This window comes from Rana temporaria, chromosome 9 (assembly GCF_905171775.1).
Source record: "Rana temporaria chromosome 9, aRanTem1.1, whole genome shotgun sequence".
NCBI lineage: Eukaryota > Metazoa > Chordata > Amphibia > Anura > Ranidae > Rana > Rana temporaria.
The window spans coordinates 125,184,916-125,211,083 of NC_053497.1; the positions used below are offsets into that span (position 1 = coordinate 125,184,916).

General features: G+C 44.3%; 1 protein-coding gene across 2 annotated transcripts; it reads left to right on the forward strand.

Moving 5' to 3' along the window:
• Positions 1-117: 117 nt before the first annotated feature.
• GTF3C4 (general transcription factor IIIC subunit 4) lies at positions 118-26,168 on the forward strand. 2 transcript variants are annotated; one of them, XM_040324424.1, is made up of 5 exons: positions 120-437; positions 10,304-12,106; positions 18,289-18,419; positions 20,559-20,647; positions 23,420-26,168. In XM_040324424.1, exons 1-5 carry the CDS (start codon positions 183-185, stop codon positions 23,482-23,484), a joined length of 2,343 nt encoding a protein of 780 aa, XP_040180358.1. In that variant the 5' UTR covers positions 120-182; the 3' UTR covers positions 23,485-26,168. The 2 variants fall into 2 exon arrangements, with proteins under 2 accessions (XP_040180359.1, XP_040180358.1); XM_040324425.1 differs by lacking the exon at positions 18,289-18,419 and having other exon boundaries at positions 118-437.

The following is a 26,168-nucleotide window of genomic DNA, read 5'->3' on the forward strand; positions in this document are numbered from 1 at the left end:
ATTATTATTTTGGTTCTTATTATTATTATTATTATTATTATTATTACTAGTACTACAGGGTAAGCAGCAGAATAACATGGATTTCCCGCAGGCACTGTGAAGGACAGCCGGGGTCCTCTCGCTTTCTCTCCTGCGGTCGCGCACTGATGACGTCGCTGTGACGGTCTCCGGGGTGTACCGGGATGTCGGAGTCCTGTGAGGAGCGGCGGCCGCCGAATTTCCGCCTATCGGCGTGTAAACGGGAGCCGGTGGTGAAGTTGTTGCAGGCGGTGACCGGCTTGGAGCCGCTCTCCTGGTCGGAGGACCACCGGCTGTCCGTGTGTACCAGCAGCAATGTGTCCGTCCTGGAGCAGCTGTGTGACATCCATGGCAGCAGCCCGGAGCTCACCCTCCACCGCACCTGTGTGCCCGCCTCGCCCAAGACCTGCTTCCTCCGGGTAAGGCCGAGGGTTGCTGCCTATAGGGGGGCTCTGTCTATGCATGGCATGTACCCCTATAGGTGGGCTCTGTTATCTATGGCATGTACCCCTATGGGGGGGCTCTGTTATCCATGGCATGTACCCCTATAGGGGGGGCTCTGTTATCCATGGCATGTACCCCTATAGGGGGGGCTCTGTTATCCATGGCATGTACCCCTATAGGGGGGGCTCTGTTATCCATGGCATGTACCCCTATAGGGGTGCTCTGTTATCCATGACATGTACCCCTATAGGGGGGGCTCTGTTATCCATGGCATGTACCCCTATAGGGGTGCTCTGTTATCCATGACATGTACCCCTATAGGGGGGCTCTGTTATCCATGGCATGTACCCCTATAGGGGGGGCTCTGTTATCCATGACATGTACCCCTATAGGGGGGCTCTGTTATCCATGGCATGTACCCCTATAGGGGTGCTCTGTTATCCATGACATGTACCCCTATAGGGGGGGCTCTGTTATCCATGACATGTACCCCTATAGGGGGGGCTCTGTTATCCATGGCATGTACCCCTATAAGGGGGGCTCTGTTATCCATGACATGTACCCCTATAAGGGGGGCTCTGTTATCCATGACATGTACACCTATAGGCGGCTGACAATGTACACAGCACTATGTATACTCTGTTTAGAAAATTGGAAAGTTTTGAGAACATATCAAATCTCAATGGGGACAAATCTCATGCTGGATGTCATTAATGATATGGACTGGGTAATGTGTTAGGAATGAAAGGACGGCACATCGTTACATCGCTACAGAGGGCTGAATTCAAAGACACCCCGAAAATCAAAGTAAAAAATTATGTGGTAGACGAGTCCATTTTGCTGAAACTTCATTACAGCAACTACAAATGTTCCTCAGTAGTTTGTATGGCCCTCACCTGCTTGTATATCTCTGACAACATCGGAGCATGTTCCTCACGAGACGAAGGATGGTGTCCTGGGGTAATTCCTCCCAGATCTGGACCAGAGCATCACTGAGCTCCTGAACAGATTAAGGTGTAACATGGTGGCCTGGATGAACACATGAGAGGTGTTCTATTGAATTTTGGTCAGGCAAGCGTGGGGGCAATTCAATGTAGAGGTCGACCGATATATCGGCCGATATTTGTCCGTTTTGGAGAAATCAGCATTGGCTGATTTTTATCCAAATTAGGCCGATATTTTACATGGCTGCTAGTGGTGCCATGGATCCAGAGCTAGGCCCACAGAGGAGGAGGGGCCCATGCTCGTGGGACACACACCGCTCTCTGGTGTCTGTAGCAGGGGGGGGGGTGTCTATACTGGAGGGAGAGGGGGTCTGTACTGAGGCGGGGTGACACTTTTTTTTTTTTTTGCGCCAGTCCCAATTAGTGCCACTTGCCATCCAGTGCCATCTGCCAGTGCCACCATCCAGTGCCAATTAGTGCCACCTTCCATCCAGTGCCATCTGCCAATGCCACCTGCCAGTGCCAATTAGTGCCACCTTCCATCCAGTGTCACCTGCCAGTGCCAACTAAAGTCATCAGTGCCACTTGCCAATGCCGACCAGTGTTAACTATTGCCAATCAGTGCCACCTGCCAATCAGTGCCACCTGCCAGTGTCCATCAGTGCCACCTGCCAGTGTCCATCAGTGCCACCTGCCAATCAGTGCCAATGAGTGCCTTCTGCTAGTGCCATCTTCCAGTGCCACGAGTCAGTGCTACCCAAAAAAATAAAAAAATTGGCCGCAAAAATCGTCATCATATTTCGGCCGCCCAGATTTCTAAATATCGGCCAGAGAAAACCCATATCGGCCGACCTCTAATTCAATGGTATCAATTGCTTCATCAACTGGCTGCATACCCTGTCCACATGAAGGCGGGCGCTGTCATGCACCAGGAGGAATCCAGGACCCATTGCACCAGGGTAGGGTCTGACAATGGGTCCAAGGATTTCATCCTAATACCTAATGATAATCAGAGTGCCATTGTCGAGCCTGTAGAGGTCTGTGTATCCCTCCATGGATATGCCTCCCCAGACCATTACTGACCACCAAACCGGTCATGCTGAACGATGTTACAGGCAGCATAACATTCTCCACGGCTTCTCAAGATCATTTCACATCTGTCACACATGCTCAGTAAGGATGGGCTGAGGCATGTTCGCAGCTCCACGTGCCCTCCAGGAAGCTGACACTCCGCAACACTAATCATGGGTAGTGAGAGATTTCCTGAACTGTGCAGCCACTCATCGGGAAATGTCTTACTGCCTGTGATTAGCGATGTGGAGTGTCAGCTTCCTGGCGGGCATGTGGAGTTGCGAACACAACTGTGCTAAGGTAAACCTGCTTTCATCTGTGGAAAGCACAGGGCAAGTGGCGAACCTGCCAATTCTGGTGATCAATGACAAATGCCAATTGAGCTCCACAGTGCACGTTTGTTTAGAGATATTCACACCAGTGGCCTGCTGGAGGTCATTTTGCAGGGCTCTGGCAGTGTTCATCCTGTTCCTCTTTGCTGATGGGTTAAAGTGGAGTTCCACTTGTTTTTCTGTTCATTACGTCAGCAGCTACAAAAAGTGTAGCTGCTGACTTTTAATAAACACGCACATACCTGTATCACGGTCCAGCGATCTCTCCCTCTCTCCCCTGCACAGACATCACTAGTGTGGGTTCCTGGCTGTGACAGCTTGCAGCTTCACAGCCAGGTGCGTCCTGAATGGCCGAGCAGTCTTCTGGAACACGTCTCAGAATATTGCAGGGAGAGGAGGAAGTCACCTAGGCAGCACAAGCAGAAGTGGGAGCTGGGTACCGGTCAAAACTATGTACCCACTCCCCCCCCCCCCCCCTAAAAAAAAAAAGACATGCCAAAAATGTGTCTAAAGTGTCTGATCTGTCCACCGTAATGTTGCAGTCCCGATAAAAATCACAGATCACCGCCATTACTAGTAAAAAAAAAATGCCATAAATCTTTCCCCTATTTTGTAGACGTTATAACATTTGCGCAAACCAATCAATATACGTTTATTGCGATTTATTATTATTTATTTTTTTTACCAAAAATATGTAGAAGAATACATATCGGCCTAAACTGAGGAAAAATGTTTCTTTATTTTAAAAAAATTGTCGCTCCTTTTTTTCTTTATTGCGCAAAAAATTAAAACCGCAGAGATGATCAAATACCACCAAAAGAAAGCTCTATTTGTGGAGAAAAAAAGGATGTAAATTTTTAGTACAGCGTCGCATGACCGTGCAATTGTCAGTTAAAGTGACGCAGTGCCGTATCGCAAAAATGGCCTGGTCATTGAGCCGCCAAATCTTCCGGGGCTGAATTGGTTAAAGCGGAAGTGCCACTTTTGGGTTGAACTCTGCTTTGAGGACCTTCTACGGCCCTGTCCAGCTCTGAGGCCTTGTACTCACGGCAGGACATGTCCGATGAAAACGGTCTGCAGACCGTTTCCATCGGACATGTCTGGCCGGGGACTGCCCGGGGACTTCTGTTCGATGGCTATACACACCATCGAACAGAAGTCCGCGCGTAAACAATACGCGGGGCGTGTCCGCGGTGTCGACGCGTTGATGACGCGGTGTCGCCGCGACAATGACGCGGCGACGTGGGCGGCCCGCCTTTAAAATGCTTCCACGCATGCGTCGAAGTCATTCGACGCATGCGAGGGATGGCGGGCGGCAGGACATGTACGGTAGGTCTGTACAGACGACCGTACATGTCGGGGGGACAGGTTTCCAGCGGACTGTTTTAAAGCAAGTCCAGGAAACAGTTGTCCGCTGGAAACCTGTCCGATCCGCCCGAAAATGGTCCGCTCGGGCCAACACACGGCCAAACATGTCTGCTGAAACTGGTCTGCGGACCAGTTTCAGCAGACATGTTTGGTCGTGAGTACGGGGCCTGAGAGTAACTGCCTGTCTCCTGGAATCTCCTCCATGCTCTTAAGACTGTGCTGGGAGACATGGCAAACCTTCTGAGAATGACACGTTCTGATGTGCCATCCTGGAGAAGTTGGACTGCCTGTGCAAACTTTATAGGGTCCAAGTATCGCTTCACGCTACCAGTAATGACACTGAACCTAACCACATGCAAAACTAGTGAAAAAAAGATGAGTATTTTCAGGGTGTCTTTGAATTCAGCCCTCTGATAGGTTGATCATTTTCATTTCCATCAAACCATGTGATATCCTTTCGTTCCCAAGGCTGGATTCACACCTATGCAGTTTTAGTGTATTTTGCAGATTTGCACTATAGTCCATTTAACATGGTTTCCAATGGAACACGTTCTGTAGTACAGGTATGCAAAAAGCACTAAAAATGCACAGGTGTGAATCCAGCCTTACACATTACCCAGTCCATATCTGTATCTAGCATGATATTTTGCCCCATTGAGTGTCCCTTTAATTTATTTGAGCCGTGTATGTTGTACAATCTAAGGTCCTATCGCACATACTAGGACAGGAGCCAAGTAACCTGTAGTGTGGGAGGAAACCAGTGTACCCCTTTCACTTCCTGTCCTGGAGACGCAACATAAAGTTAGAGTAAAATGTCCCAAAGCAAAAGCAACTCCCCTGGTAGACAGTTGTCCCTATTAAAAGCTTTCCCCACAGCTCTTGTTTCTTGTTCAGGGGACAACTTTAACATTTTGGGTTTCCACTCACTTGTTTCTAGATGGCAGTACAAATAGAGGGTCAGTATACACAGTGGGGACACAGACTGCAATACAAACTCAACCCGTCCTTACTGTAGTCAAAGCAAAAGATCAACCAAAAAACAGAAATATATTTTAAAGCTGAATTTGTATTCTATTTTGCCTTCTCTGGTTCCAGCACTCTATCCATCATCAACCTTTCTGTGCTTCTCTAAGCAATGCACACAGATGGTGGCTGGTGGGAGGAGCTCACAGGGCCCTGTACATGGCATCTTGAAACGCATCACAGCAAATGGCCACACTACTCTCCAGAGCTCTCAGTCCTGCAGAGCCAATGAGGGGCAGGTGTCAGTCTGGAGGATTTGGCGTTCTGTGCAGGCAGTATTTGCATGCAAACCACCCTGGGGTCCCACTCACATAAGCCTTCATTAGTGTAAGAACTAAATAAAAGAGGCAGGCTGGGGAGGAAACTGCTAGATGATGCTGGAGACCTTCATCCAGCAAATGAGAGCTTTATCTGACTTCCTGCAGCTTCTAAGGTACACGGGTGTGCAGTGAAATTGGAGTAAGCAGTTTCAGTACAGAAGAGGCGCTTATACGACTGAACAAGGCCAGAGTTCCTATTTTACCACGTGGCGACTGTGGCAGAGCACCCTCACTGTGCTGAATCACATACGTGTACGTGATCTGCTTCTTCTGGGTCAGGGCATGCCTGCACACCCTGACTGTGCTGCCTTTCACTCTAGCACAAGCTAATCAGCAGGTCCCAGACAATGATTTATGGCCAGGACCGCCAATTGGTTGACTGTGTTGGTAAACAGCACAGAGCCCTCTATGGAGAGCAGCAATGTGACTTGTTTTCTCTCTGCAAAAAGGGGAGTAAAAACTGGCACATTGCTTGATAAAACACACACTACACATTGTTAGGCACACAGTTAACCCTTTGATTGCCCCTAGATTTTAACCCCTTCCCAGTCAGTGTCATTAGTACAGTGACAGTATTATCACTGTATTGGTGTCACTGGAGATGTCAATGGCAGTAAGTCCGTCTCCCCCCCAGCATCAGTTAGTGTTAGATTGTCCGTCGCACTTTCCCACTATAAGCTTCTGATCACCACTATTTGTAGTATTAAAAAAATAAAAAAAAATAGTGTATATATATCGTAGTTTGTAGACACTTTAGCTTTCACGCAAACCAATAATTGTACATTTATTGGGATTTATTTTTTCCAATGACATGTAGCAGAGTACATTTTGCCCTAAACTTATGACAACATTTGAATATTTTTATACTGGACATGTTTTATATCAGAAAATAAAAAATATTATTATTTTTCAAAATTTTCTGTCTTTTTTGTTTGATTTTTTGTTTACATTGTAAAAAATAAAAAGCCTGTGATGAAATACCACCAAAAGAAAGCTCTATTTGTGTGAAAAACAATATATAAATGTCATGTGTACAGTGTTGCATGCCTGCGCAATTGCCAGGTAAAGTAGAGCAGTGCTAAATAGTAAAACGTGTCCTGGTCATGAAGGGGGTAAAACCTGCCGGAGCTGAAGTGGTTAATGCTTGTGCAGCTGGTTTCAGTGTCCCCCAGTTGGTGATTTAGTGCTGCAGATGTGTACCAGACCCTTCTGACCGTGGCAAAGTATTCCTCCCACCGCAGGTAGCATTCTGGTACCCCATAGTAATAGACTGCAGCTTCCTATGGCACTCCAGCCTAGTAATGGGATCAGTGCTGTCACCCTGTTTTGGCATTCATATTCTGCCACCCCAAACGGGCTTCTTTCAGTGCTGAGACTTTGGTTGTGCTTAGATGAGAGCAGCAATGTGGCTGTTTTTTTCTTTTCTTTCCCCTCTCCCTGCAAAGCAGGGATAAAAAACAGTCACATCGTTTAGTAAGAGCAGCACACTGTACATACTTCTTAAGCACACAGTGAACCATTTGATTGCCCCTAGAACTTAACCCCTTCCCAGCCAGTGTCATTAGTACAGTGACAGTGTATAGTATTGGCACTGATAATAGTATTGGTGTCACTGGTGATGTCATTTCCCACCCAGTGTCAGAGTGCCTGCTCCACTATAAGTCACTGATTACTGCCATTAGTAGTATAAAAAAAAAAATTCCAATATACATATATTCCATAGACACTATAACGCAAACCAATCTATATACACTAGAGGTCGACCGATATATCGGCAGGCCGATATTTGGCCGTTTTGGAGAAATCGGCATTGGCCGATTTTTATCCAAATCGGGCCGATATTTTACAATTCCCGCTAGCGATGCCACGACTCCGGGGCTAGGCCGGAGCCGCGGCCTTTCCTGATGCTGTGACCGCATCAGGAAAGACCGCGGCTTCAGCCTAGCTCCGGAGCGGCGTCCCTCCTCTGTTAACGCCCACAGAGGAGGTGGGGCCCGCGCTCGTGGGACACACACCGCTCTGGTGTCTGTACTACTGGGGGGCAGGGGGGGGTGTCTATACTGGAGGGAGAGGGGGTCTGTACTGAGGGGGGGTGACACCATTTTTTTTGAACCAGTGCCACCTGCCAGTGCCACTTGCCATCTGCCAGTAACAATACCAGCGCCACAATCCAGTGCCAATGCCACCTGCCAGTGCCACCATCCAGTGCCAATACCAGTGCCACCTTCCATCAGTGCCAATGACACCTGCCAGTGCCACCATCCAGTGCCAATTAGTGCCACCTTCCATCAGTGCCATCCGCCAATGCCACCTACCAGTGCCACCATCCAGTGCCAATTAGTGCCACCTTCCATCCAGTTCCATCCGCCAATGCCACCTGCCAGTGCCAATACCAGTGGCACCATCCAGTGCCAGTAAGTCCCACCTTCCATCCAGTGCCACCTGCCAGTGCGATCCAGTGCCACCTACCAGTGCCAACTAAAGCCATAAGTGTCACCTGCCAATGCCAACCAGTGCTAACTATTGCCACCCAGTGCCATCAACCAGTGCCATCTGCCAATCAGTGCCACCTGCTAGTACCATCTTTCAGTGCCATCCAGTGCAACCTGCCAGTGCCAATAAGTGCCTTCTGCTAGTGCCATCTTCCTTCCAGTGCCAATTAGTGCCACGAGCCAGTGCCACCAATAAAAAATAAAAATCGTCCTAAAATATCTGCCGCAAAAATCGGCATCATATATCGGCCATCGGCCGCCCAGATTTCTAAATATCAGCATCGGCCAGAGAAAAATCCATATCGGTCTACCTCTAATATACACTTATTGGGATTTTTTTTTTTTTTTTAACCAAAGGCATGTAGCAGAATATATTTTACACGTTTATGAATATATACACATATAAAAATGAAAAACCCAGTGGTGATCAAAATACCACCAAAAGAAATGTATCCACTCGTTTTACGACGACTGTTTGAAGAGGAATACAGTTATGGTAGCAGCTAGTTACCATAACCCCTGTATCCTCTTCTTTAGCGGGAGGTCCGCTACAAGATAAGTGGTCTCTGCGGCGGATACGCCGCAAGATCACTTTTATCGGCGGCAGGAGAGGCGCTTATCAGAGCCGTGGCGGAGGCGATCCAGTCCTCTCTGTTGCTGTGTATGGAGAATTACATAATTTTATGTATTTTTATTATTTTTTTTATTGCATTTTAGTTCAAATATAAGATCTGAGGTCTTTTTGACGCCAGATCTCATATTTAAGAGGACCTGTCATGCTTTTTTCTATTACAAGGGATGTTTACATTCTTTTTAAAGTCTTAAAAATAAATAAAATAAAGTAAAATAAGAGAAAAATATATATATATATATATATATATATATATATATATATATATATATATATATATATATATATATATATATATATATATATATATATATATATATATATATATATATATATATATATATATATATATATATATATATATATATATATATATATATATATATATATATATAATATTTTTTTTTTTTTTTTTTAAAGCGCCCCGACGGGCTTGCGCGCAGAAGTGAATGTATACGTGAGCAGCGCACACATATGAAAACGGTGTTAAAACCACACATGTGAGGTATCGCCACGATTGTTAGGGCGAGAGCAATAATTCTAGCCCTAGATCGCATCTGTAACTTAAAACGTGCAAATTGTAGAATTTTTTTTTTTAACGCCGCCTATGGAGATTTTCACAGGGATAAAACTTGTCGCCATTCCACGAATGAATGAAAAAACTTATATAGCGCGGCAGATGCGAACTGAATCGCTTCTGGGCGCTTGATGTTTCGTGTCTCATGACATCAAAAGAGCAGAGTTTTGATCTGTCTTCTGAAAGTCAGGTGGTTTTCCTCCAACCGAATGCTGGTTGGTAAAGCGTTCCATAGTCTCGGACCTTGAAAAGCAAACCTTCTTTCTCCTTTGGACTTGTATTTGGTTTTTGGCACCTTGACCAGATTTTGGTCAGTGGATCGCAGAACGCGATTACGAGTTGAATTGAGCGGGCACAATTTTGAAGCGTGACATGTTGGGTATCAATTTACTCGGCGTAACATTATATTTCACAATATAAAAAAAAATTGGGCTAACTTTACTGTTGTCTTATTTTTTTTTAAAAAAAAAAGTGGGTTTCCCCCCCCCCCCCCCAAAAAAAGTGCTCTTTTAAGACTGCTGCGCAAAATACGGTGTGACAAAAAGTATTGCAAAGACCGCCATTTTATTCTCTAGGGTGTTAGAAATAAATATATAATGTTCTTTTGTTTAACTTACTTGCATAGTACCGATATAGTCCACCCGCCCCTATCTACCGCTTTGGATTCTTTGGACCTCTGGGGTCCCAATGAACCCTATCTCTATTCAAATTTACGCTAGGATGAAGGTACTTTAATTTCATGTTATCTTTTCTACTGAGAGGTCTCCATATAAATCTAAAGTAGCGCAGTGCTGAATAGCAAAAAATGGTCTGGTCATGAAGGGGGTAACATTTTCTGAAGCTGAAGGTGGTAAAGCTTATATGAAATGATGGTTTTGCCTTAACGCCCATTCCCCCCCCCCCCCCCTCATTCAGTTCAACTGCCAAGAAAACAGCAGATATTTATGGGCATGGAGGAGTGAGGTGAGGTCTGTGGGGAATTTAGAGGTAAAGGAAAGGGACATTACATCTGTTGCTTTTCCTGTCATGGACAATAGTTCTATCCACTCATCTTGATATTGAAACGTTTCTTTCATCTTGCAGATCGGTTCCTCAAAGGAAGTGGAGCAGTGCAGAGCAAAGTTTGCCCGGTCAAGTGACCCAACAGTCAGCCAAAAGTTTATGCTGGACAGAGTTTTTAACCCTGAAGGGAAAGGTTTGCCACCCTTGCAAGGATACAAATATGCCTGCTGGTCTCCTGTGGGTTGCGATGCCAATGGGCGATGCCTTTTAGCCGCACTTGCTTTGGATAACCGATTGACTGTTAGTGCAAATGTTGACAGACTGCAGTGGAAGCAACTGGCAGACCTAACAGAAATGTATGGTGAACGTTTAACTCAGAACAACTACACCATGACTGAGAATGCCACCTATTCACAACTGGAAGATTTTCCTGAGTACCAGAGGCGGCACAGCATGCAGACCCCCGTACGTATGGAGTGGTCCAGCATATGCACTACCCAGGAGATCATGGAAAACAACACTTGCCGAGATGTTGGTACCGTTCTGTTGGCAGTACTCTTTGAAAACGGAGATGTTGCCATTTGGCAATTTCAGCTTCCCATAAAAGACCACAGCTCCATTATTTCCTGCAACACCATTGTGTCCGGTGTGGAGTCACCAAGCGTCTTGGCATGGTGGGAGTATGAACACAGCAATCGTAAAATGAGTGGGCTGATTGTAGGTAGCAGTCTTGGCCCCATCAAAATTATCCCAGTGAATTTGAAGGCTGTCAAAGGATACTTCACATTACGGCAGCCGGTGATCCTTTGGCGAGAGGTTGATCGTTTGCCAGTCAACAGTATTAAATGTATAGCTCTCTATCACCCTTACCAAAAGTGCAGCTGCAGTCTTATCGTTGCTGCCCGTGGTTGCTATGTATTTTGGTGTTTGTTGTTGATATCAAAAGCAGGACTCAATGTTCACAATTCCCATGTCACTGGACTTCACTCCTTGCCTATCATTTCTTTGTCTGTGGACAGGCAGAATGGGACCATTTATTCCTGTTCTGTTGATGGAAAAGTTCAGCAGTTGATTCCTATTTTCACAAACCTTGCTTTAAAGTTTGAACATCAGCTCATTAATCTGTCAGACATGTTTGGGTCAGTGAAATCTCACGGCATTGCTGTAAGTCCCTTCGGGGCATATCTTGCTTGCATCACCTCTGAAGGCATGAACAACTGGATTCATCCAGTAAACAAGAACTTTCAGGTGAACTTTGTGTGCCTCAAGACTTTTGAGGAAGCAGCAGCTCAGCTTCTTGAGAGCTCCAGTCAGAACCTCTTCCGGCAGATGGATCTCACCGACATTGTGCGCTGGAAGATCCTGAAAGATAAGGTCATCCCTCCGTTTTTGATTGATGCCTTGGAAAAAAAGGCAGATGGAGGTCCATTGTACTGTTGGAGGTTCCGACTTTTCCTTCTGAGAATTTGGTACCAGTCTTTTAAAAAAGCGACTTATGAAGCAATGCAGAAACTACCTTACCAAGAATCCAAGGTATGCAAGAAGGAAGAGCCCCCTGTGGAGGCCAGCATTTCTGAGGAAGAGAAGGATCAGGATGAGAGTAGACATGACGATGATGATGATGGTGATGATGATGAGCATGGCTCTGGTAAAACATTAAGAGACAGTGCAGAGCCGGAGTCTTCTCCTTCAGCTGATGAAAGTCTTTTGGATATCCAACAGAAAATTGATGCAGTAGAGGCACATTTGACCAAGGAACAGATGAAACGTGTTCTGGGAGAAGTCTATCTACACACCGGCATCACAGAATATACCAGTATTCCGACCCGTGGTGTCTGTGCTTATCTGATGGCTAACAGGGACGACGATGACAGGACAGCCCAGGTGCACCACCTACCTTTTTTCTTTGTTGCTGTTCAATCATTTGCCTTTTGCCCAACATTCCCTGTGTTCATGTTGCAGTGACATACTACAAAGCTGTTTACATACAGTCACTTCTGGCTTTTCCTGCTGATGAGAACCTGCTGAGAACTTCAGTGTCCCTGTCACAGTCATATAAACATAGTCTAGATCTAATCATGTAAGAAAATAATTAACCTCCCTGTGTGTTTCATGGATTGGGGAGGGTGACCATGCAGAGAATTCGACCCCAATTCTCCAAACCAGTAGCTCCCATATCTGAGATCAGTTACCTTGAGGGACACCATTGGAATTGTCTGCCTTTGCCTGCATGTTTCCTCCCTGTTTTTTTTTTTGGTTTCTTTAAAGTGATATTAAAGGCAAATCTTTTTTTTTTTTTTTTTGTAATGGACATTACCAGCTTTGTGCAATGATTTTGCACAGAGTAGCCCCGCTCCTCCTCTTCTCTGGTCCCCCGCCATTGCTCCTGGCCTTTTCCTCTTGCCAAGTGCCTCAAGAGCAAACGGCGTGCTATTGTGGCACCCAAGCAGGTTCACTCCCGCGCTGCTGTTCTGTGTGTCCATTTACACACGGTGCCACGGCTTGCCCACCCCCCCCCCCCTTTTATTGGTTTTATTGGTTCGCTTGCTGTGATTGTCTCAGCCAATGAGGAGGGAGAGTCCCTGGAGAGCCGGGGCACTCGTGCACATCACTGGATCGCCGTTGGGCTTAGGTAAGCATTAGGGGGCTGGGGGGATGCTGCACAGAGAAGGTTGAATGCTGGCAGGTAAAAAAAACCTTGAGTCTGTAGAACCACTTTAAAAACATACTAGCAGGTTAATTATCATTGTATGACTTTCAGCATGTAAGAAAGTGTAACCTCGTCTTCAATGGGGTCTAATGCAGAACATGAAAGTGTTGAAAATGTCTGCTTTACTTTTTTCTCAGAGCTCTAGCTATTTGCCACTTGGGCACTGGGCTTCTAATCCAGGGCTGCCATGGAGGTGCGAGTTAAAGTGATTCTAAAGGCTGTAGGTTTTTTACCTTCATGCATTCTTTGCATGAAGGTAAATAACCTGCATGCAGCTCCCCTCCCCATTTACTTACCTGAGCCCGATCTCTATTTAGCAATGTGCACAAAAGCAGCTGCTTTCTCCCTCCTCATTGGCTCAGAGACAACAGCGGGAGCCATTGGCTCCTGCTGCTGTCAATCACAGCCAATGAGGAGGGGATGTCTTGTGGACTCGGGAGCAAGCACAGACCAGTGCCCCCATAGCAAGCAGCAGGGGAGAGGAGCAAGGAGTGACAGCAGGGGAGGAATGGGGCTTTTCTGTGCAAAACCATTACACAGAGCAGGTAAATATAACATTAATATTTAAAAATATTTACCGTTTGTCTGACAGATAACAGCCAGAATGAAAGGTTACATTTTTTTAAAGCTCTAGGGGCTTTGTGTTGCAGCAATGAGTAAATAATAATGAAAATGGAATTTGTAAATAAGTATACATTTTATTTAGTGGCATAACAATGATCATATAAGATGGGAAAACGCCATTTAAAAAACTCAGGACATGAGCTTCCAAGAACATCGATAAAACTGGTACATGCACACCCACGTACATGCGTGTGGCACATACGTGTGCATGATCCTCACATGTGTGTGTGTGTGTGTAAAGTCATCATTGATAGAGGCTGTAAACTACTTACCATGGTAGGTGTCGGAAAACAGAACCCAAGGTCAGCCGGTGAACCACACCGCCAGGAGCAAACCCTCCTTGGGGTTCAGACGGGAGAGAGGTCAGATGGAATAGTGGACCAAAAGTAGGAGCAAAAAACGTGTGGCCCTCTTTTGCAACAACCTCCATTTTATTCTCTAGGGTGTTCTGCAGGCCTCAGCTTCCTTCTGTGAAGGCCGCAAAGCCGCGGCCTGAATTACCGCCGGGCGCGGGCCCGCCGCGGTCGCGCCCCGTGCCGGCTGGTAATTGAAGCCGCGACTTTACGGCCTTCTGCAGCCCTAAGCTTCCCCAGGCGCCAGGTCACAATTTCTTGTCGCAATTGCGATCGGGTGCCCGGATTTTGTCGAGGCCTGTTATATGATCATTGTTGTTCCACTAAATAACATTTTTAGACTTTTTTACAAATTCCATTTTCATTATTATTTACTCATTGCTGCAACACATTTTTCCAAGTTCATTTAGGGGTGTGCAGCACCTTTATCCACAGTTGGTACCGCTTTTCCTTTGCAAACCTTTTTTTAATGTGCCCCCTCTTGTCTAGAGAAGCATTCCATGTGTGTGTGTTTTCTTTTGTTTCCAGTCTTTCATCTCTTGCAGAGCTACAGCCATTCAACTCTTTACTTCTACTTTCTGGTATGCTGGATGCCTGTGACACCCCCGGCTGATATGTAACTGCAAGGAAATGCTGATGATGACGACTTGCCCAGAGGTGAAGACACGGCATGCTGCGGGGAGACACAGGCATCTGAGACACCCAGAAGTGTTGGACGCTGGAAATTCTTTTGATGGCTGTAGCTGTTCAGGAGAACAAATCTTGTAGGCAATAAGATGGTATTGTAACTGTATTTTACAATGCTGTGTACTGGTGTCTCCATTAATGCTTCAGGATATTTTTTAAGATTGATAGTTCAACTGTCTCCTGAATGTTTTAAGCCTTGCCTGTTTTTCTGTGAGCTCTGCCCATTTTATGGATGGGTGCTGTAAGGAGCTTAGGGTGTGGAAAGGTTTTTGTTACCTGCAGAGATGTCCTGAGGTGCTGAATGACCGCTGAGTCTGTCACACCTCTTATTACATACTCATGCATGTTTCTGTAAACACTTTTTTTTTTCTTTTTTTTTTTTTTATGACTTTGTTCATTAAAGGGGTTGTAAAGGTTCATGTTTTTTCACCTTAATGCATTCTATGCATTACGGTTAAAAAACACCCGACAATGACGAGTCTCCCAGCCCCCCCCCCCCCGTTTTTACTTGCCTGAGCCTGGTCACATGCTCGGCTCATCCCCGGCTTCCTGTTCTCCACAGAGTTTCGGCGTTAATTGGATAGATTGATAGCAGCGCAGTCATTGGCTCGGGCTGCTGTCAATCAAATCCAATTACGTGGCCGCCGGGGGGGCAGGATCGAGAAATACACTCTGTGTCTATGGACGCCGAGTGTATGAGACAGGAGCACGCCTGCAAGGTAACCCCCCTCGGGAGAGTGCTTCCCGAGGGGGTTAGCAATTGCGGGGAGGAGCTGAGACAGCCGCCGTGGGACCCCAGAAGAGGAGGATCGGGGCCAGTCTGTGCAAAACGAACTTCACAGTGGAGGTAAGTATGATTTTTTTTTTTTTTTTTGAATAAAATAAAAAATTAAGCTTTAAAACCCTTTAATTATGAAAAATGGTTAGAAACCTTGTGAAGAGGCATTGTACATAGTGTAGATTTTTCAAAATCTTGTTGCATGTGTGAATTTACCATTTATTTCAGTGGGCCTGCAAAACGCAATAAATGCACAGAACGGCTGCATGTCCATTTCTTCAACATGTTAAAGTGATTCTAAAGCAGGGGTCTCAAACTGGTGGCTCTCCAGCTGTTGCGAAACTACAAGTCCCATAAGGCATTGCAAGGCTGACAGTTACAAGCATGACTTCCACAGGCAAAGGCATGATGGGACTTGTAGTTTCGCAACAGCTGGAGGGCCATCAGTTTGAGACCCCTGTTCTAAAGGATTTTTTTTTTTTTTACCTAAAATTAATAAATATGGTATACTTACCTTCTTGCTGTGTAATGGTTTTGCACGGAGCAGTCTCGATCCTCTTGCTATGGGGGCACTCGGGCAGGCTCACTCCCGATCGACGCTTCTGTGAATGGACATTGTCCATTCACACACCGATTGTGGATCAGCCCCACTGCCTCTCCTCATTGGCTCACTGGCTGTGATTGGCAGCAGCGGGAACCAATAGCTCCCACTGCTATGTGAGCCAATAAGGAGAGCGAGAGATCCGGGAGAGCCGCTGCTCTCAAGCACATTGCTGGATTGAGTTCGGGCTCAGGAAAGTATAAGGGGGGCTGGTGGTGGGAGGAGTGGCACACAGACGGCTCTTCATCTTAATGCATTTAGGTAAAAAACCTGCCTTTACTACCACTTTTAAAGCATTTGTTACTCCAACATTTTATATTCCTGATGTGTGCCTGCTGTACCATGTACTTTTATTAGAAAATATCCTGTTCTCTCTGTATCGATTCCTTTATGTGATATCTCTGGTGTTCCTGCCAGTCCCTCTTCCTATTCCGTCCTATTCAGTCCGTTCCTATTAAAAACTAAGCAGGAGAGCATAACATGATTAGTTCTCTAGCTGTGCTGGGAACTCAGACTGCTCTCCCCAATGATCAGACTTGTCCTAACACTCCCCGGCTGCACAGCCGCTCAGTGTGCCGCTGCTTCTCTTCCCCCTCAGCTCTTATGCAGCGGAGAACAGGGGGAATGTGATCACTTAAAAATAAAAGGGGGAAAAAAATTATTTATCTTCTTCTTTTTTCTTTTTTTTTTTTTTTTTAATATATCTATATACACACACACATGTTTTGCCTTTTAATTTCTATTTTAAACTGAATGGGTGGTTTTGTAAGGTGATCGTTTACAATAAACGTGCACTTTGCCTTACATGGGCATAGCAATGGGTTTTATTGTCCCCATCCCTAGCTGCAAATCTAACCTTTCCTTAGCTTCCCTGCTGCCCTACTGAGCTTCATGGATGCCCACTAATCATTTAGGAATTTCTATTCTAAATGCATTTTCTTGCAGTATTATTGCTTTTGTTTTATGGCATGAAAAGAGACCATGGTGACCAAATCCCCGACTCTTCCACAGGCTAAGCCGGCAGATCTACAATTGCAGCCAGGCAGTGTGGAGGGCCCAGGATCTGAGTATGCCTTCAACTTGACACATGACGCTTATGAAATACACAGAAACATTGATACATGGACAAACCACATAATGTGTCTGCCTGGCCCTTTTTTTCCTATTTCACTTTGAGGAGAATTTACTAAAACTGAAGCAGGCAGAATCTGCAGCAGCTGTGGATGGCAACCAACCGGCTTCTAACGTTTTTTTTTTTTTAAAGCGAAATTGAACAAACAAAAAATAAGATTTGCTTGATTACAATAAAATGAATTCTGTCTGCTCCAATTTTATTAAAGTGGAGGTTCACCCGGAAATGACAATTTTTAAGATTAGATTGAGGCTCATTTTGTCTAGGGGAATCGGGTAGTTTTTTTTTTAAATCAAAGCCGTACTTACCGTTTTAGAGAGCGATCTTCTCCGCCGCTTCCGGGGATGGAGTGCGGGACTGGGCATTCCTTCTTGATTGACAGTCTTCCGACGATCGCATCTATCGCGTCACGATTTTCCGAAAGTAGCCGAACGTCGGTGCGCAGGCGCCGTATAGAGCCGCACCGACGTTCGGCTACTCGTGACGCGATAGATGCGACCGTCGGAAGCCTGTCGAAAGACTGTCAATCAAAATAGGAACGCCCAGTCCCGAAGAACATACCCGGAAGCGGCGAAGAAGATCGTTCTCTAAAACGGTAAGTACAGCTTCGTTTTTAAAAAAAACTAGCCGATTCCCCTAGACAAAATGAGCATCAATCTAATCTTAAAGGAGTTCTCTGAGCTAAAACTTTTAACCCCCGCTGTGCCCGGGCTGTAAAACTATACAAAATAAACCTTCACTTACCTGCCTACAATCCCCCGTTGTTCCGATATCGCCGTCCCGGTCTCTTCCACTTCCTGGGGGTCGGTGACTCACAGTGCGCTCAGCCTATCAGCGGCCGCAGCAATGTCCCGTCGCGGCTGCTGATAGGCTGAGCGCACTATGAGTCACCGACACACAGGAAGCGGAAGAGACCGGGACCGGAGAACGGGACGGCGATATCGGAACAACGGGGGATCGTAGGCAGGTAAGTGAAAGTTTATTTTGTATAGTTTTACAGCCCGGGCACAGCGGGGGTTAAAAGTTTTAGCTCAGAGAACTCCTTTAAAAAAATTTTTTAGGGTGAACTCCCGCTTTAACTTCCAGCCATTATGTTTATTATTTTAAAAGTTTTTGCTCTTTTTAAAGAAAAGTCCATTGTAGTCACCTGGTAACTCCATTTCTGTATTGGCATCATGCAGGTGCTCATCGGTCATGTTGAAAAGAAGATGAACAAGCAAATGTTCCCAGAGTACTGCACTTTGTGTAAGGAAGTTCTTCCATTCACTGATTGTAAAAAGGCTCTCTGCCCTAATGGACATCTCTGGCGCAGGTAGGCCTCCTTAAAGTGGACTTGTCATTTTTTTAAATGTTTGCTTTTAGCAATTTATTTTTTTAGGACCGCGTACGAGTACCAATACTTTTTTCAAGTTCTCGCCGATACCGTTCAATAATTCTTCTTCTTCTTTTTCTTTTTTTTTTTTTAATGTTGCAATTTTTTTTTGTTTTACAATTGATATATTTGTGTGTGTGTGTGTGTGTGTGTGTGTGTGTGTTTGTTTTTTTTTTTGTTTTTTTTACAATGTTTTCTTTTTTTGAGGGGGAGTTGATGGTGTCAGTTTTTATTTACAATTTAACCTTTTTATTTTTTATTTATCAGCCCTGTTGGGTAGCTTTGGTGAGATATCAGGGGTCTAAACAGATCCCTGACATCTCCCCTTTGAGACAAGAAAAGAGACTGAGGACATATTCCCCAGTCCCTTTTCCTGCAGCCTCAGCTGTGCTGAAAATGAATGGACAGGAGACAGAGGCTCCTCTCCATTCATAAACTGAAGCATTGTAAACACAGTTTACAGCAATCACAGACTCTGCTCATTCAGAAAAGGAAGTAGACGGTAAATTACATATTTACCAGCTCCTTCCTCTGCTCTCCATCCTGACAGATCCAGGAGGGGTCCGGAGGGAGGAGGAGGACATCGGAAGTGCAAGGGAGCCAGAGGAGGACACAAGGGACAGTCAGGGGTGATCTGTGCGTGGTGGGGGCAGTTAGTAGCACCAATCCCCCCTCCCCCCCCCCCCCGTATAGCCTTTCAATAAAGCAGCTAAAAAGCTGCGGGAGGTAGAATAGGAGGAGAAGCGGTTGTCAGCAGCTTTATTGAAAGGCTATACAGGGGGATTGGTGCTCGTTACTACCCCCACCGCCGCACTGATCATCCTGTGAGGCTTCCCAGCCCCCCCCGCTACAATGAAGATGCCTAAACCAGATACAACAGGTATCGGAGCATTTGCACGAGTACCGATACTCATGCAAATGCTTGGCATCGGTGCAACCCTAAATTTAATGCAAATGGCTACTTTTGTTTCAACCTGCAGTGGGCCTGATTCTCAGCTGAAATATGGCCTACATCGTCTGTCTCAAGAAAACAACTTGCCTAGCCTTGTTTTTCACCAGTTTTCTTTCTTGCAGATCTATTTTTATTGGGGGGGGGGGGGGGGGGGGAATGGCAATAATACAAACATGTCAATATTGCAAAGAAACATGAAACAAATATAATGGATAATCTATACAAACATCTATACAAACATCTACACAATGGGGTATTCAATAATAGATTGTATTGAAAGAAAAAATGTCTGTTGCTGTGATATTCTATTAATTAAAACGAGTACATTTATACCATAATCTACCTCCACATAGCCCCATGCCATCTGTTCCACTCTTGCTCTGCTTGCCATCCTTTTATTCATGATTAGTGGAAAGGTTGGGCAAAGAGGATCTGTAAAATAGGGGATCCACCATTGCCTTAGATGGGAGAGTCCCCATGCTTGCCATTATTTAATTGCTGGTTGAGAAAGCGAGCTTGGACAAGCATGTGAATATTAGGTGCTGGGACACATACTTCATAACAGCCCAAAAAAATGAACACAAAAAAAACACTAACTATTGCAGTAAATCATTATATTTATTAAAACAACCTTGCTGTTGTAACTAGTGAAAATTTTTTAGAATTTGACTTGATTTCAGTCTATTGTAGCTCCTGGCTAAACAAGTACTCTGGGAGAGGGAGGGACAGCACTTGGGGCCAGTCAGGTCAGCTGCATGTACTGACCAGAGAGCAGAACAATGACCTCATAAGTCTTTTGCTATTTCTTCAAATTGTATTCATAGTCTGGGGACAGGGAGGTGACCTGCCAAAGAATAAAAGTACAATTGCCCACCCAGCCTAGTCCTGCTGACCTTAACCTACAGATCCTTACTTGAGTGGGTAGCTGCTACTTGTGCCCTTTTTTATATCCTTCAGCCAAAATCTTCCCTGCTGCTCTCTGTGCCTACACAGTGAGCCCCCAAAAGCCTGTATAGGGCAAACTACCGAGCATCTTCCGTTTTGGAATTTTGAACTTCAAATCTCTTTTTTTTTTTCTGGGAAGATGGACCACAACTAGACATAAATTGTCGATTGTGTTGTTGCAGGTGTTCCTTGACATACCAGGCCTGTCAGTCTCTGGAATATCGGAAGTGCCTATTGCATGACAGTATTGCAAGACATTCAATTCCAGAAGGTAAATATGTTATTGTATGTAGAGGATACTGCACAACCTCTTCAACACCAGATTGAGATCAGACAAAGTCTTCTGCCTAGTTACTAATGGTTCTTTATATAGATCAAGTAAACTAGAATTCTGTGTTCACCTTGACGTTGCATAAATACCTTGTGCCATGCTGGCCCAAACTAAAGCTGGCCATACACTATACAATTTTTATTCAATTTCCTTTCAACTATGTAGTGCAAGGCCTTGCCTGATTGCATACGAATTGGGTTTAGGTTTGACCTCTTTATTATATGGCTTTGGTAAACCTAAAGGAACATTGTACAAGAAAATTTTATAATGTATGGCCAGCCTAACTATATCCATTACTAATTGAAACAGCTGCTCCGTGTGTTGTAATATACTGTAGTAGCAATAGCTACACACAGTGTGCAGCGCTTTGTTCTATAGCAGTACAGATGACTTCTCATCTGCTGTCGGACACAAAACCGAGTTGATCTGACTGCTTCTCCGCCATTCACAAGAACCGTTTTCATGCTCTTCTCTTGCTGCAGCAGTCTGCATTGGATATGTCTGTCTAGGAATAAATTATCATTTGACCCTCAACTAAATAAAATAGGAACAGTTACTTGTCCTGGCTGTAATGCGCCATTTATGTGAACAAGGCACTATCCCTGACCAGTAAGGCCTCATTCATATGATAAATATGTACCCAATGTAAGATTGGGGGTTGTTGATTCTCGTGGTATGCGTTTTTTCAGTGATTCACACCAGTCAGGAACTATGTTTTAAGGGCATAGTAGCCCATTTTTATTAAAAAGGCAAAAATAAAAGGTTCAATAAAAGGTTTCCAAAGCAGGGGGGTTCTTCTCCATCAAATGCAAACAGAAAATACTAGCCCACCTGGATCTCTGTAGCAGTACTTCTGCACGTTATCCTGGTCACCCAGACCAGCGGACTCCTCAACATACACAGCTTCCCTTGAGCGTCTATAGCTGTGCCTCTTGCAGTTACCAACTTTCTGTCTGTCTCCTACAGCCTCTCTGATTTCTGGAGTCTCTTACAGGAGCTGTCTCCAACTGGGAGCCATGAGGTCTTAGCACACTCTCATTATAAGGGCTGTTCTCACCTGAGCACACACCCCGCTGGTAATCACAAAGTCTGGATACAGAGTTGGAGATTCCGTCCCACCCCAGACACTGTGGAATCTCCAAACTACAGAGCCTCATGACAAAGTACCAAAAACCTGGAGAAAGCTGCACCAGCAGTCTTCTCCAGTCCACATCAACGCTCTGTAGAGTTGCACCCAGCAAATGTGCATACCATGTGTCCATTTTAACACTATTTTTTTATTGGGACAGAGCCTCGCTCTGCCACACCGAGTAAAAGTATATTGTACTAAAACAGTGCAGTTCACATGGTTAATGATTTCTATGTGCAACATTTTAACCTGCGTTTTAAATTTGTTGGAAATGCATGGTGAACACTGTTAACACATTTTACAGTGTTTTTTTGGTTTCTGCTCCTTTTTTTTTTTTTTTTTAAGATGCAGCTTTCACAATACAGATACCACTTTACCCGCTTGCTGACTGCATCACTTAGATGTACAGTGGCAAAGTGGCTTTTCTGTGCCAGATCATGTACCTAGTACGTGATATTGCACCTCCGGGTAGTTGGTGCTGTGATTTTTTTTTTGCAGCAATTCATTGTGAAAGTACACAGAATGGAGCTATGTAAACAAGGCAGAGCTCCTTTCTAAAAGGGGGGGAAATTATGGATTTTTTTTTTCTGCAAATAAAATGAATCTCCTCCCTTAGCAAAAGCACCACACAAAGTAAACCCCTTCCCAGCCAGTGTCATTAGTACAGTGACCGTGCATATTTAACAACCGAAAATTGCTGCAGAATTTTGTGTATATTTCAGTTGTCAGTGAGAGAATCCTGCTGACAACTGAAAGAACCGAGCCAGCAGGTTTAAGTACAGTGCATTTGCACGAGTACCTAAACTCGTGCAAATGCTTAGTATTGGCACCAATATCGGTATTGGTGTAACCCTAAAATGCAAAAGAAAAGCTCTATTTGTGGGGGAAAAATACATACATTTCAATTGGGTACAGCGTTGCATGACCGCTCAATTTGTCGGTTAAAGTATCGCAGTGCCAAAAAGCAAAAAATGACCTGGTCATGAAGGGGGGTAAATCTTCTGGCCAAGTGGTTAATAAACACAAAATTATATAATACTGCGGGGGGGAATTTTTTTTTTTGCTAATTTCTCCAGTATTTAGAGCAGGGATCCTCAAACTACGTCCCTCCAGCTGTTGCGGAACTACACATCCCATGAGGCATTATAAAACTCTGACATTCACAGACATGACTAGGCATGATGGGAATTGTAGTTCCTGAACAACTGGAGGGCCATAGTTTGAAGACCCATGATTTAGAGGAAAACTGCATAGTGTGCAGCTCTACAACCATTCATGTGTGGAGGTTATAATTACTACTAATACACTAGTGTAACTGTTTTTTTTTTTTTTTTTTTTTTTTTAAGTTTCAAAAGTAATTTGCTTATCCAATAAAGCTATTCAGAGTGCAGCTGAAAAGCAGTGACCAAAAACAACCAAGCGTTCTTCTTTAGCAGCAGTCAAATCACCAAGGTGTAAATATTGATTGGTTGCTGTAGTCATTATTGAATAAGCCTGGGAATATTTAAAAGCCATTTATTTAAATGTAATTTATTTGACTGGATGCCACCCCCTTTCCTACCTGATAATTTTATGTTTTCTAGATCTGGACTGGATTAAGAGATTGCTGAAAGGACCTTGTATACTTTGTGACTCTCCTGTCTTTTAATGCCCCCTCTTGGTTTTTATTGTTGCCATCTGTTACCAAGCACGGATCTTCACAGCAGCCTAAGATGTACCCCTGAAGGATGTGGTGACTTTTTCTTTTAGGTAACAAATAGAGTATAGAACCCACATTGTTTGCTATACTACAAAAGGAGCACAAATTCTGACCCAAGCAGCCAATCACAAACTGCATTTCTTGTTTTTTTCTTTCTTTTAACTATCTAAGAAAAAGGCCAGATTTAGGCTTATGGGGCTCGTTTCTAGAAAAAAGGCATGGTCTGGGCCACTTTTTAGGGCTTCATTTCTATTTTTCCATTACACACTAGCAGAACATTCTTGCCATTTTCAAGATTTTGAGTTCTGACCCAAGCTTCAACCTGCAAAAATATTTGTGTTGTCTCGCTGTGCTTTGCAGGTCCCAGTTATACATGAAAAGATTTGTGTGACTGGTCCTCCTTAGAATCTCTGAGGCTAAGATCTCTTATGACACAATAGGAGTTTCATCTCTTCTGATTACCTAAGCATGTCTTGAACTTGTGAACTGCCTTTCTTTTGACTTTACTTATATATAGTAGAGCTTGTAAAGAGCAGGAGAGAGAACTCTCTTTTAAATCTTAGCACCTGAATTGTTTCCCCCCCTGAATCAGACCTGTATGGCTGTGACCTGTTGAGGGGAAGGAGTGGCCAAACACAGAAACAAAAATTCAAATCCTATAGGCACACCTGTCTGTTCTCACTGTCCAGTACTAACATTTGCCACAAGGTTTAGTGGATGTTTAGGTACATACAGCCCTTTTTTTTTATGGTTTCAGAAACTGCTAATTTAAACGTCAAACTGCTTTTCAGTTGTACTAAAGCTCCTCTTTAAAGCAGAACTTTACCTATAACTTGATAAAAATAATGTTCTTCCACAATAATAATGATGCTTCCGAAATTAGTGTGGGCTGTAAATTGCCCTCAGCATTGCTCCTGTTTTTTCTTGCTGGAGGCTGCCATTTTTCTGAAGCCCTGAGCAGCAGTAAATCATAAAGCAGAACTAAACCTATCGAGTTAATGGTTTCAAATATTACGTTCTCGGCAAATGCTGCAGATTTGACACGTCAAATTGGCCCAATGTGAACTTGGGTTTAGCAAAGATTGCACTCAGGGGCCTCTAAATCAGGGTGCACACTGCCCACAGTGCTCTAGTTGGATCTATGGGTATCCCACAATGCCTTTCTTTTGCACACAATGCATTGTATGATGGGGGGGGGGGGGAATTGAGCTCCAGCAAAGTTGAGGATTGCAAGTAATATAACCTACTTTGGGGACTTCTGGGTTTGCTAAAAATTAGACTTGCTAGTTGAGTAGTGTTTAATATACAGGTTATCATGACAGGTTCACTTAAAGCAGAACTAAACCCATCAATTTAGCGATTTCAAAAGAGTTACATTCCCGACACGTGCCAGGAATGTAATTGTCACGTTGCTTGTGTTTTCAACCAAACTGTCAAACCATAAAAATGTCTGGTGTCATAACAGATCGCAGGTGCAGATCAAACAGAGGCCAAAATGGCAGTCCTTGGCTGAAAACGATATGAGGGTTTAGTTCCGCTTTAAATATCCAGATTTCATGTGTTCGCGTTTTTGAGTTCTGAAATTTAGTTTTATGATTTCAGGGGTGATATAACTTAATTCTTTGCCTTCCAAAGTCTCTGACTGTGAGAAGAGGACATTTTCATTATTTCCATTCTTTGCACAACAGTGATGATACCATAGCACTTAGTAACTTGGTAATAGTAGTTAACTCCTTCATTTAAACAAGAGGTAGGTACATCCTTGGGAGGAAAGGCTTAATGCACCATGATGAAGGTCTACACTAGTAAATGCCTCCACTTTACACACGCCTGTCGATGAGCACATGTATGTGTTAGTGATTCTGCTGCTAAAAAGAAAAAAGTTGTAGGTGGATAGAACCACAGCATACCGCGTGGGAAGCAAGCTTCAGACTCACACATGGGTGTTGGATGCCAAAGAATATTTGTCAGCATTATTACTCCATTATATCATGGTATATTCAGAAACGATTGACCTCTGCAAGCATTGTTTCTGCTTTGAAGGAAACCCTTCCTAAGAGAAACAGAGCTTGTCATTGCTGAGTTTTCATTCTCCAAATGCTAGTTGCCTGGCTGTCATGCTCACCCTCTGTCTTTGCTAATTTGGTCACCAACTCACTCAAGTATACAGAGTTGGAATTGTGATTTGATTTTCACCCCTATTCTGTATACTTGGCCTGGGACAGTAACACAAACTACTGAGATGAGAGGGCCAGGAAGTCGGCCAGACAACTAGTTTCTTCAGGAGGGCAGACCACCATATTTTACTCATCAAAGGCTTTTCTAAATCTGCTTTTCTTAAGGTCACCTCGTTGTTGGCACTCCTTGCAGGCAGCCATATTATAAGATTGGTGCCAGTTTACTAGATGATGTCACTGATTCACACAGCAAATGGTGCTACTTCTTTAAGGGGCAGGCTGTAGTGAACTGATTTGATTAGTTGGTTGTGGCGACCATGTTTCATTGTATTTATCAATGCACTCCCCTCTTGTAAATATTCCTGTGTCTGGTCTTGTGTTTCTGTATATTTATATTTTTGTAATTTTTTTTTTCTTTGTCATAAAGTGAAATAAAACAAGTTTATATTATCTGTA